General features: G+C 31.8%; 2 protein-coding genes and 1 long non-coding RNA gene across 12 annotated transcripts; all 3 read right to left on the bottom strand.

Moving 5' to 3' along the window:
- Positions 1-525: 525 nt before the first annotated feature.
- LOC103498203 (uncharacterized) lies at positions 526-5,755 on the bottom strand. Of its 10 annotated transcripts, none has more exons than XR_539562.3 (7): positions 5,280-5,755; positions 4,659-5,060; positions 4,394-4,527; positions 4,276-4,297; positions 2,801-2,947; positions 2,250-2,332; positions 526-1,403 (listed from the first exon to the last, which is right to left on the bottom strand). It is a non-coding gene; the product is annotated as an uncharacterized LOC103498203 (long non-coding RNA). The 10 variants fall into 10 exon arrangements; XR_539568.3 differs by lacking the exon at positions 526-1,403 and having other exon boundaries at positions 1,992-2,332; positions 4,659-4,841; positions 4,952-5,055; XR_007816042.1 differs by lacking the exon at positions 526-1,403 and having other exon boundaries at positions 1,992-2,332; positions 4,659-4,841; positions 4,936-5,055.
- Positions 5,756-6,634: 879 nt separating this feature from the next.
- On the bottom strand, positions 6,635-7,779 carry LOC103498205 (BAG family molecular chaperone regulator 5, mitochondrial). Its single transcript, XM_017046859.2, has one exon. The coding sequence runs from the start codon at positions 7,422-7,424 to the stop codon at positions 6,822-6,824; it is 603 nt and encodes a 200-aa protein (XP_016902348.1). The 5' UTR covers positions 7,425-7,779; the 3' UTR covers positions 6,635-6,821.
- Positions 7,780-9,347: 1,568 nt separating this feature from the next.
- Positions 9,348-10,827, bottom strand: LOC103498206 (uclacyanin 1-like). The gene is made up of 2 exons (XM_008460725.3): positions 10,305-10,827; positions 9,348-9,772 (listed from the first exon to the last, which is right to left on the bottom strand). Exons 1-2 carry the CDS (start codon positions 10,483-10,485, stop codon positions 9,411-9,413), a joined length of 543 nt encoding a protein of 180 aa, XP_008458947.2. The 5' UTR covers positions 10,486-10,827; the 3' UTR covers positions 9,348-9,410.
- Positions 10,828-11,928: the final 1,101 nt, after the last annotated feature.

An 11,928-nucleotide genomic window follows, 5' to 3' on the forward strand; every position in this document is an offset into this window, starting at 1 on the left:
TCAATACATTCACATGACCGTTTATATGTTAATTTAGCTATCATTGGTACACAATTGGATGACTGTTTAAACTCAAACCATCATTTTTTCAATCTTTGCCCATCAAATATGTATTTCTTCATGATTAGAGTATGAATCACTACTAGAAAAATAGCTTACGATGACAATTAAACGCTATCACAGTTATTTGCAGCCATTGTTCCAGCAGTCATAAAAAATATATTATGACAGTTCGAAAAAACTATCACGATAGGTGTTTTTCATGACATGAAATAAATATCACGAATCTCTTATTGATGACAAATAATAACTATCATTATTTATATTTTATGACAATGATTAACTATCATCATTTCACCTACCATGACCTTAATTTACGGTCAAGAATACCTATTCCATGCAGTTATTTTTTTTCTTAAATTCAAATGTCAATTTTTTTTTTCAATCCTCGTTTTTCTTGTCCTATTTTTTTCAGTTCCTGTTTTTCTTAAATTCAAGCACAAAGTACTATATGACACACCCATATGGAAACAAGCCGTGAACGCTTTAATATATATACATTAACATATACTTTATATCCGTACAATTGTTGGTAAAGGATTTGTACAACGATAGAATGAACATACATGTTTTGATACCGACAAGCTATTTAAATAAGTACATTTCAACCAAAACTTTGCTACCAAACCTATAAATCAACCAAATGCACAAAATATGACTTCACTATTCCAATAGATTCTTACAAAATAAAATTTTAGAGTATGACCCTTCACATCAAGATAAGAATATAAGAAAGGTTTTACTATTAGAGTGGGACATTTCCTATTTCTACTTTCATTCTTTTTTAAGAAATTGAGGTGTTTGATAACATTCCTTGTTTCATGTTCTAAAAGAAATAGAAACGTTTCTCATTTTATAAGTAATTAATTGAAAACAAAAGAAATATAATTTCTTCCATTCCGTTTCTCTATTGGTTTTTTTATTCTTAATTTATTTCTATCTTTTTCCTTTTTCTTTTTCTCAATTATTTTTATTGGTTTCATTCTTCTATTTTTCAAATATTTTTACTGATTTTCTTTTCTTTTTTCACAATTATTTTTCTTGGTTCCTTCTTTTTTTTTTCAATTATTTTTATTGGTTTTTTTTTTCCTCTTTTCTTAATTATTTTTGTTGGTTTCCTTTTCCTCTTATCTTTTTTGTCTTTCCCAAATAATCATCCCCTTCCTCTTTCACTCATCGTCTTCCTCTGCAACTGTCTTCCTCTTCCGCCTCTCATCGTCTTTTTCTACGATCCAGACTCTTCTCTTCACAGAATTGTACCTCTTAGTCGAATCCATAATTTTTGTCGGACTCTTTCTTTGTTTTCTCTTTGAGCATCTGAATTTTCGTTGTAGATTTTTTCTCTAAAGCATCATACACAGCAGAAATAAAGGTTAAATTTTGTTTTGTTCCTTTCAATTCTGAATATTGAAGACATAATCTTACTTTAAAATTAATATTACATTCTAGATATCAAAAAATATCAATGAGATTGTTGAAATTGATGGATTAAGAAGTGAATCAACATCATCTAAGAGAAATGACTCAAGTGAGATGATATTGTCAAATCAAAATTGACAACATTTGAAGGACATACAATTTTATGTTTATGTTATTATTTTTATTCGTGTATCGATACTTCTTCATATTAAAAGAATAAACTTTTGATAATTTTATTTTTTATGTTTGATGGATGACTTATATTTTTGTTTAATGTTTAATTGAAGTAGATGTGAAAAATAAAAAATAAATCTTTGTTTCTTGTTTTTTTTTTTAAAAAAAAGAAACAGAAACATAAAATAGGAACGTTACAAAATGGGCACTTAGTAATAAAACTACGACTATAGATAAAGAAATGGTATGAAAACAACCACAATTGTCAATAAATATAACAGATTCTATAAGTATTAACTGCAACACAGATTCAGTTCAGTTATTGTTGAATGGATAAATTAGGAGGAAAGTCTAATTTATTTCTAAGTTCATTTACGCGCAACACACACATAATCATTTATTCTCTTTACTGCACACACAAAAATACACATATTCACTTCAACCATCGTTCTTCTCCCATTTGTTAAGCTCCATTTATTGTAACTAAAAGTGAAAAAAAATCAGATCCAAATGGATCACCACCATACACGACATGTTTGCATTTACGTTTCAGCCATCTAAACGACATAAATATCCAATTCATGTAGCAAACTAACCTGTCAAATTCATTGCCAACAGTATACAATTGCTGCCTCATCTTTCCAATTTTGTAGATCTTTGTGTTCATTACTACACAAATCTGACGAAAAAGAAAATATACATTATCTTCAAACTCCATTTCTTACAGCTAGAAACTAGTTTGGTGAAGTATGAGAAAGAGAACATGGTGTATATAATAAGTAGGAGGCAAGAAAGTACGGTAGCTGATAGCATAACAATTGCATAGCAATGGGATCATCAATAGCAATCCATTTCTTCATTGAAGAGAAACTTAAGATGAATAGGTGTACCATAAACTTACCATGGTCTCCAGCTAGTCATAATCAATTATACAGTCAAATTCTAAATCCCTGAAAACTTATATATGATAAAAGTATGAAAAGTTGTGCTTCACTCATCTTTTTTATTTTATTTTATGAATAACCCAGTTTGAGAACAAACGAAAAACACAATGGCATACAAAAAATAAGCTAACAAAAAGGGTGGCAAACTATAAAAAGACTTCTAGAAATATAAAGCCTAATGGATAATTGAAAGGGCTTTGTACCTGAAGCACATGGACACATTGAATCTTCCAGAAGACCAAACTTCACCCAAACGAGTCTTCAAAAAGTCCCCCAAGGTGGGACAGTCACTTTATCTTCCACTGTCCGTCAATCAACCAGAAAATCTAGAAATGGTCGTTGTAATAAATCTACCCATCAAAACATACAAAGATAGTTTGATATTAATATACAGATGTACGTATCACAATCAACAAAGAAGCAGTGAATGCAGAAATAACAATTGCTGCACTGGATCAAAATCATCCCCATCAAATAATGCCAGAAGAAAAAAATTGCAAAATGGGAGTCGAATCATAACCCTGTTTAACTTTAATCTGAATAACTAGAAAACCAAACACTTAATCTCTGATGATGGAAACCTTAACAAGCACTACAGCTCTAGTCTAATTGACAAGCTTAGAATCATCCTTAGCCCCTTGTTAATGAAAGCCTTATCAAGAGTGAAATCATTACACTGTTTAACTTTAATCTCAATATCTAGAAAAGCAAACACTTAATAATCTAATAATGAAATGAAAATCTTAACATGTACTACAGCTACCATCTAATTAAAAAACTTAAACTCATTCTTAGTCCCTTGAAGTTTCACTCTAATATAATCTTTTGGTTCTAAACCATCTTCTTGTACTTCATACCATGCAACGATTTGACTCTTGGGACCAAAAAAGTTGGGGCAACAAATAAACAAAAAATCTATCATCTCCTAGTACCTGAGAATTATGATACAAGAGGCTTCAAATGGACACAAACAATTCCACATCACTCAACAGAGAGAGAAAGATTGGAAATAAAACTCAAGAAATATAAAATTCAAAATCAATTGGTACTCAAGATCATATTCCAATACAAATCCCTGATTTGACTAGGCCCCAGAGGACCATTGCGCCTTAGTGCGCCTTGAGCCTTTAAAAACACTGGATTTGAGATAGTAGTCTACAAACCCCAAGAAAAGAAACTGAAAAATTAACAAACAAGATAAATGCCAATTCCAAAATATCTAACAAGCATTTGAAACAAGAAGCACCATTCCAAAAAACCACACAAATGCTTCAGCCTGAATATTCAAATTGTAATGTACTCAGACCATTGGAAACGCCGTGACAATTTCATTGATGAACGAAATATCTAAAGAGTTACAAAAGTAGCTAATGGCAGGAATACAAAAGATTCCTCCAAAAAGAAACAATGAAATTTAAGCCGTAACTTTTAGAACAGTTGCATATTTTTACACCAAAAAAGAGCATTGACTAAACATGAATCAAGAAGTTCCTGGGATTCTTTCTTTTCCCCGAAAAATTATTGTGTGATAGGAAGCGTGATGTTAATTCCAGAAGGTATTGAAATTTACCATCCACCCTTATTACTTCAAATGAATGTGAACAAATTGAAGTATAATTTCAGTGGGTAAAAAGGGAAATGGTCAACAAAATATTGAAGTAAAAGTAATCAGACATACCAGTTCGGAAAGAAGATTCGCCCTTGAAAGTTGGATGAAACATAAACAGAAAGAAAGTAAGGTAATGTTCTGGTTGGGAAAAATATAAAAGAAAATCAAATTAGGCAAGTTGTTTTACCACATCTCTACTTTCAAGTTCAGAATGTAAACCGAACCCTATAAGATTAGCCATCCTCAAATTCCGCTCTTTCTCATGTTCAAGTTGTAAATGGGAAGCACCATGCTTAGAGTCATAGGGAGACACTGCAAGCGCTGCCAAAATAACAGATGAATTCATACTAATAAATTTCATTAGATATAAAGAATAAGCAGTTCAGCGGACGCGGAACTAGTGAAAAGATGTTGAACCCAGAAGCAGATAAAGAACAGAAATAATATAAGACCTTTCATTAATCAAAGACAGTCAGAAACGAGTTGAATACATCCACACTTTGAGAGCAAAAGGACAAACATCCTGTTCCATATGCTATTGTAGCTCATAACATTTTCACCACCATAGAACACCAATCTGCCAAGTTCTAAACCAATGTAGACTCCTTCAAATTGACCAATTACAATCCCATCTCCTAACAAAAACCATTCAAACAACAAAATTTATAATATTAAACCAACCCACGTATTTGAACGTAAGATCAATCCTGTCAAGCATGCCAGAATCACCTCAAGAACTTTGTACCTCTATCGAAGTCGCTTGTCCAATGCACTCATGAATAAGTTAGGGTAAGAACTTACAGTTTCTGGATCCAACTTTGCAGTGCTGAAACAGAAATCTGCAACATCCTTCACTGACCAATAAATCGATGTTAGGTTTTAAAATACCCTTAAAATCAAAAGTTAGAGGCCACGAAGAACAACAAATAGAAGCAGCCGCTTTTTCATCCTATTCAAGAATTTAATTCAAGAAAAAAAAATGATGGTTTCAGATTAGAATCTAAGCTCCTGCGAAGAAGCGTAGGGTTTGATAGAATTAGCTTAGGAAGTAAAGGATCATCGAACCCGATTACCTGGAGGAACTCAAATTTAGGCTTCAGATTGGTGGATACTTTGGATTGAACCGAAGGTTGTCTCGAGACCAACTTGGCGATCTGTGAATTGTCGAATCCATATGATTTCAAGAAACCGATAATGGCTTCGTACTATTGGATGTTTTTTCATCGATTTGGAGCTTTCGATGGGCGGAAGAAGGAGATTCTGAAGCAAGCCCACATGCTTTTTTTAGGAATTCAATTGTGGAAACAGACGCTAAAGGCAACGTAGAACTAGAAACTATATTGAGGAAAGGTTTTTGTATGAAATATAGAAAAAATGTGGAGCAAATTTTAGAGATTTTGGGTTTGGATCGAAAGTTTTCAATGAAGGGTTGCAATTAGGGCTTTTGATTTCGCGGGAGCTATGCGTCCCTTGAGCAGAGAAAAACGGACGGGAAAAAGAATTTGGGAAAACTTTTTCGGAGCTATTCGTCCCTCCGATTACCCGCTCTCTTTTCTTTCTCTTTACATTTAATTTAAACTAAATATTTATTATTTTATTATTTTTATTTAAGAACGTTTAAAAATTTACTTAAGTACATGACCTTTAAAAAACGGTCTAAATTCTTTAAATTCGAAAAATTCTTGTCAAAAACGAAAATTTTAACATTTATGACCCTTTTTTCTTCTCTCATTTTAACTTGGATTCTAGTAAATTATCATTTTTTTAGCAATATATGTTAGTGTTGTACGTGAACCACGAATGATGCATTCTATACGAGATTTATTGTTGTATGGATAAAAGCAATGCAGTCACAAACAAGAAAAAATGATAAAAATAAACAACAAATATAATTTGTAAACCCAAACTAACAAAACTTAGTAAACAGAAAGTTGGGCGTCAAACCCAAAAAAATATTGTTTAGGGTATCAAGCCTTTAATCAAACAATCAAAAATTCTATTTGTAAAGCCAAGTAAATCTTTGTTTTTTTTTTTTTTTTTTATCGTTTTTAGCTCTTTATCAATTCTAAAAGTCTCTCAACATTTAAAATATATATATATATATATATATATATTTTATAAAATATAATATAGTGTATGACAAATTAAAAATATAATATTTAAAGTGTGTAATAGAATTCTATCATTAAGTAGATATGACCCATATAATGTATAAAGTGTATCCAAAATATAAAAGGTATATATTATAAAGTGTGTATTAGATGCATTGGTGCATTTCATGGGCTTGATTTAGCATAGGTCTATTTCTAAAATTAATTGATTATCAAATAAAAATTAAATTAAATTTCAAAATGCATAACTTACACTCCTTTCTAATTCCGAAGGCAATAAGCTCTATAAGGTAACCACTAAAATATTTGTTAACACATTCAATACAATTGTTCGACTAGATTATATCTTACTAATTTAATTTCCTTCCTCTCCTTTGTAATTTTATGATACATCATTTTATAAATCCTTAACTGACCAAAATATATAATAATAATACAAATAAAGCACGTGTCTAAATCTAATGAAACACGTTCAAAACAAACTATACGCAACACCACAGCAGATCAGAACCCACTGAGAAACCTCTGGAAGCAACGGAACCCTAAGTACTGAGCGCAGAACCTCTCCATTTCATCGCCGCCTCTCTCCCGGCAAACCTCCGCCTCCATTTCCGCCACCGTCTCGTCCCAATTCCTCACAAGTCCGTTGCAATCCCATCCGTTGAAGTCCACCTTCGCCTCCGACACCGCATCCAAGATCTCCTGCAGGCCGACGATCCGACGGCTCACCTTCCTCCTCGCTTCCCTCACCGCCGGATCAATCCCTGGCACCGAGTCCAGCCTCAGAAGAAGACTCATCAAGGCCTCGTTCATCCTCAGCTTCTCGAGTTCGTTGCTCCTAACGGCGTCGACCGTCTCCTGGCGCTGGATTAGAGTCTGGATCTGATCAGCTTCTCTGTCGACGGCTGCGATCGTTTTGAAGAGATTGCGGATCCGGTGAGATCGGTAGGCGGCTTGGATCTTGGAGGCGGCGGGGGAGGAGGATTGGAGGAGAGGAGAAGGTTGGATGAGAATTGATGTGGAGTTGGGAGGGGTAGAATGGTCATTGTGAAAAGAGTGGGAGAAAGAGGTGGTGGCGGTGGTGTAGTAGAAGGATGTGGTATTCATGGAGGAAGGCGATGGAGGGTGAAGGGCGGGGGAGAAGAAGTGTGGAAGTGGAATATTGATAAATTTAAAAATTTTGAAAGTGAAATTATGTGTGAGATATGGAGGAGCAGAGTGGCGACCGTTTTACGAGCATCCGATGATCTCCTTTTCCATAGTGGACCATAATCATTCTACTTCACTTCTCTTTTTCATTGTGTTTTTTTTTTTTTCTTCTTCTTTTTCCTTTTTATTTTTTCCTTAAAATTTATCCTATTTTATAATTCATATAAATCTTTTTAAATTACTTTGTTAAATTATTTAAACGCAAAAATTTTGGTGAGACAATTTTGAATTTTGAATTTTGAAATTCCATCCTCCAAACACACTATCTATCCTGACTATTAAGTTTGATGATATTTTTCATCGTACTAAATTAAAGATAAAAATGACTAAAGTTCTACAAAATACAAAATAATACAACAAATTATCACAAATTCGAATTCCTAAATTTAAAAGATTTTCCTGACTATTAAATTTAAAGACCAAAACAACTACTTCTACAGAAAGAAAAAAATAAATTAAAAGCTAATTTAGAAACTCCTAAATATATAGGGTTCTTATTTTATATATAAAAAAAAAAAGTCCCTAAAGTTCAAATTTCATATTTCATATATGTTGTTTGTTTTAAATACTATGAAATAAGTTCTCTACTCCCTCACATTTTCTTCAGTTATTTGTTTTTTTTTTTTATTTTTCTTTCTTTTATTTTTCTTTTTTCAATTTGTAGGATAATCCAAACCGTTTAAATTTTCTATTTCATTTTTGTCATCTTCGATAAAAAATCTAAATTGTTTAGAATATTAGTAAAAATGTTAATAAAGAGTTATGTTCTATTGTACTTCTAAACAATTGTATACCAAAAGCTATTAAATCTAAATTGTTTGAAAATTTTATTTCCAGCCAAGTCGTGTTTTGCTAACTTAATCTTTGAGATAAGGGATTTATTGTCTGATCCTCAATCGAGTAAGATTGTTTATATTGATTACGTGTTGTGTTGGACTAATTTGTGTTGAGAATAAAATTGCTTTTAGAGAGTAGAATTTTATGAGAATTTGTGATATATGATAATCATATAATTATCATGAAGATTGAATTTGATTGAATTGAACTAATGATGTCTATTAACTAGATCACCATTTAAGATTGTTTTGATTGTAATGAACTGTTAAATATACCACTGGATTCACTTTTTTGACAAATGTGCATTATGCTTAGTAGGGAAATTAACAGGTCCATCTAGCAAGTCCAGTAGTAAGTTTCTTTACATATTTTATATTTTATTTGGTGGAGGAAGATAAGAAAGTTTCATGATCATGCCATTAAGACTATTTATTTATGTTATTTTTATTTTTATGAATTTTGAATGTTATGAACGATTTTGTAGATATTATTTGGGTTTTAAATACTTAGTTTTATTCTATGATGTATTAGGGGGGTTCAGATTAATTTATTTTTATTTATTTAATTTAAATATTTGATTTTTACTTTGAGGTGTTATCCTTTTGTATTTATGTAATAAGTGATGTATTGTTTGGATAGTTTTGAGTTTTAAAATATTGTTTTTATTTAAGTAAGAACTTCAAAATTAATTTGAAAAGTTAGATTGTTATGTATAGATGTTTAAATCTATTTGTCAAAACACAACAATTAAAAGAATAATTGGTGTAGGGCAAAAGAGGTAGAGGTTTGAAAAAATATTTTTGAAGCAGTTGTGGTAAATTTTTAAGAAGCTATAGAATGATAGTTTAAGTTTTTTTGTTCAGGGAATTATGAAAAGTCTAAAAAAATATAGGAGGAAAGAGGGGCATTTAGAGTTGATGTTTTGTAAAACAATACCGAATATATATAAGCAATCTAAATAAGATTACGCAAGGAACACGTAAATGGTGTACAAGTAGAACACATGATTTTATTAAAAGGAACCAAACTGTTGATGTGATCTAGTAATTAAGTAAAAGAGGCATGGCCAAGAAGCAAGAGAAGCAAGAGAGTGAGAGTGAGATAAGAAAGGGGAGTGAAGGGTGGAGAAGAGGTTGAAGGAGTGGGTGGAACTGCCTCCGAATCATTATCTGACACGTCGTTTGTGGTTTGGGCTTGGGCCTGGCCTTGCACTTGTATGTGGAGTTTTAAGCCCTTTTTGCAGTTCTCTGCTTTGCTACTAGCGAAGTACCGAATTCCTTCTCCATTTAAGGCAACGATGTCTATGCCGTCACTATACATCCTCATGGAATTGCTTACATTGCACGCTTCATATTCCTCTTTGCTTTGCAACTCCACTATGTTACCGTGTGCCACCGAGTATGCGAACCCTGCACCCCACCACCAATCAACTTTATTCCCATGTAACTCACTCAAATTATGGTTTTCTTACAACACTTCAAAATTACTCTCAAAATTACTCCTTAAATTTTATAATCTCTTAAATACATATACATATATATATATATATATATATATATATATATATATATATTTTTTTAAAAAAAGTTTAATCTATTTACAAGGAAACAAGATATCAATCTTGTGAACGAAATATTAACCTAGAAAAAGATTACTTTTGTGCCCTCTAAATTAAAAGGCAAAATAAAGAAACTCTACAATATATATACCATAGATTTTTTTTCTCAAAAAATAAAATTTATTTAATTTGGAAAAAAGAGAACACAACAAATAAAAGCAGCAGAAAAAGTTCAATAATTCACTTGTTGAAAATAAAGCGATGCAATAATTCCATTTGTCACTTTCCTATTGTTTTCGATTTCCATTTTCCCGGAATCCAAACAGAGATTTCTCGGGAAAAGAAAAAAAAAGAAACGCATAAACAAAACAAATGGATCTTACAAATTTTGTCTCCCACTCTGAATGTTCTTCCGGCCGACCAAGAACCGATGTCCGAATCGACGTCCCATCCCCTGTCGCCGCCAACCACATGGTGCGTTTCCACTTCGGCAACCGGTACCGCCGTTCTCAAAACAAATGCCACTGTAAGAACCGCCACCAGCTTCTTCATTGCCACTGCCATGGCTAGGGGCTGAAGCTTTTAATCTGATATGGAAAATCCTCTCTTCTCTCGATTTCTTCGGAGTAGGAACAAAATAAACGGAGAAAAAAAAGATGAGAATTAAGAAAAAGAGTATTTATTTTAATTTTTTTGGAGAGAGAGAAAGAGAGAGAGAGAGAATGGGTTGCTTTGCTTTTAGTAAAGGTGAAATTCCAAATATATAATTTTATCCCTTGTAGAACATAAAGATGAGAGATCAACCTCCCCACCTCTTAAAGAGATTCATCCCAGTCACTTTTTGGCATGCATATATTAACTTTCCTTTCTCATTTTTATTTTGTTTTGGCATGTGTAACTTTTACAGCCACAATTTGTTTAAAAGGGTTCCACTATTGTTAAATACTTGAAAAGAAGGATTTAGGTTTGCATTTTTTGTTTGTTACCGCATTTTGGCAAATACAGATCAAACTCTCAACTCACAATATCAACATTCTTCATTATTGTTTACTTCAACTTTTATTATTTTAATCACTAATTCAAGTTTGTATCAAATCAATTACCCTTATTCTCAAGAATAAACCTATACATTAGATGTCAATATTGTTGAATATCTCACGTTGAAAAAAATAGAGAGACTACAAAATCTTTGTTACTCGGTTAATTTTGTGATAAAATTTTAGGTTTCTCTATTAAATACGTATTATGGGTTATTTTAACTAAAATGGTAATTCCAAAAGAGACATATATGAAATACTTAATTAGAAGAACAATTAACCAAGACAGGAAGAGAAATGGGATTTGGCACAATTTGTCTAACTATGGACATATATACTTGGTAGACACTGCCTTGGTCCGATAGGTTTGCGATATGTGCACAGTTCGACTTACTTGTTAAATTGTTCCTTGAGGGAAAGTGAAGTGAGTTTAGGCAAACAACGCTACAAATACTCTTATAACCCTAAAAGTGGTAATTAGAATTCGAGACGGGATCATTTGGGTTATAAAGTGGATTATTGTACAATAAATTCTGTGTTATTATAGTATTAGTACGTGTTTAGGATGCAAAATATTATAGTAATTTGGTTTATAGTCTGGGTTTGAAATGCAAATTATTATAATTAAAAATATAGTAAATTTGTAAAATACTTATTGGTTATCTTAGACTATATCTATCTTTACTTTTTTTTTTACTATCATTTTTTGTCATACATATATTTAGATATATGAAATACCATTATTTGGGAATGGAAATTCTAGTAATTCTTTCTTGAGAATCATAATATGCTTTCTAATTTCAATCATTAATTGAGTTCTAATGTTGTTTTTGCAATTAATTTTGGGCCACTTGCATCATTAGCGAAAAAAATTAATTAAATAATTAAGCTCGCGTCATTTGAAATTTTAAATTACTCCAAACCAAATTTGCTGATAGGTTTAAGGTGAAATGTGGAAAATACACATCAT

This window comes from Cucumis melo, chromosome 12 (genome assembly GCF_025177605.1).
Source record: "Cucumis melo cultivar AY chromosome 12, USDA_Cmelo_AY_1.0, whole genome shotgun sequence".
In the NCBI taxonomy this organism is placed as follows: domain Eukaryota; kingdom Viridiplantae; phylum Streptophyta; class Magnoliopsida; order Cucurbitales; family Cucurbitaceae; genus Cucumis; species Cucumis melo.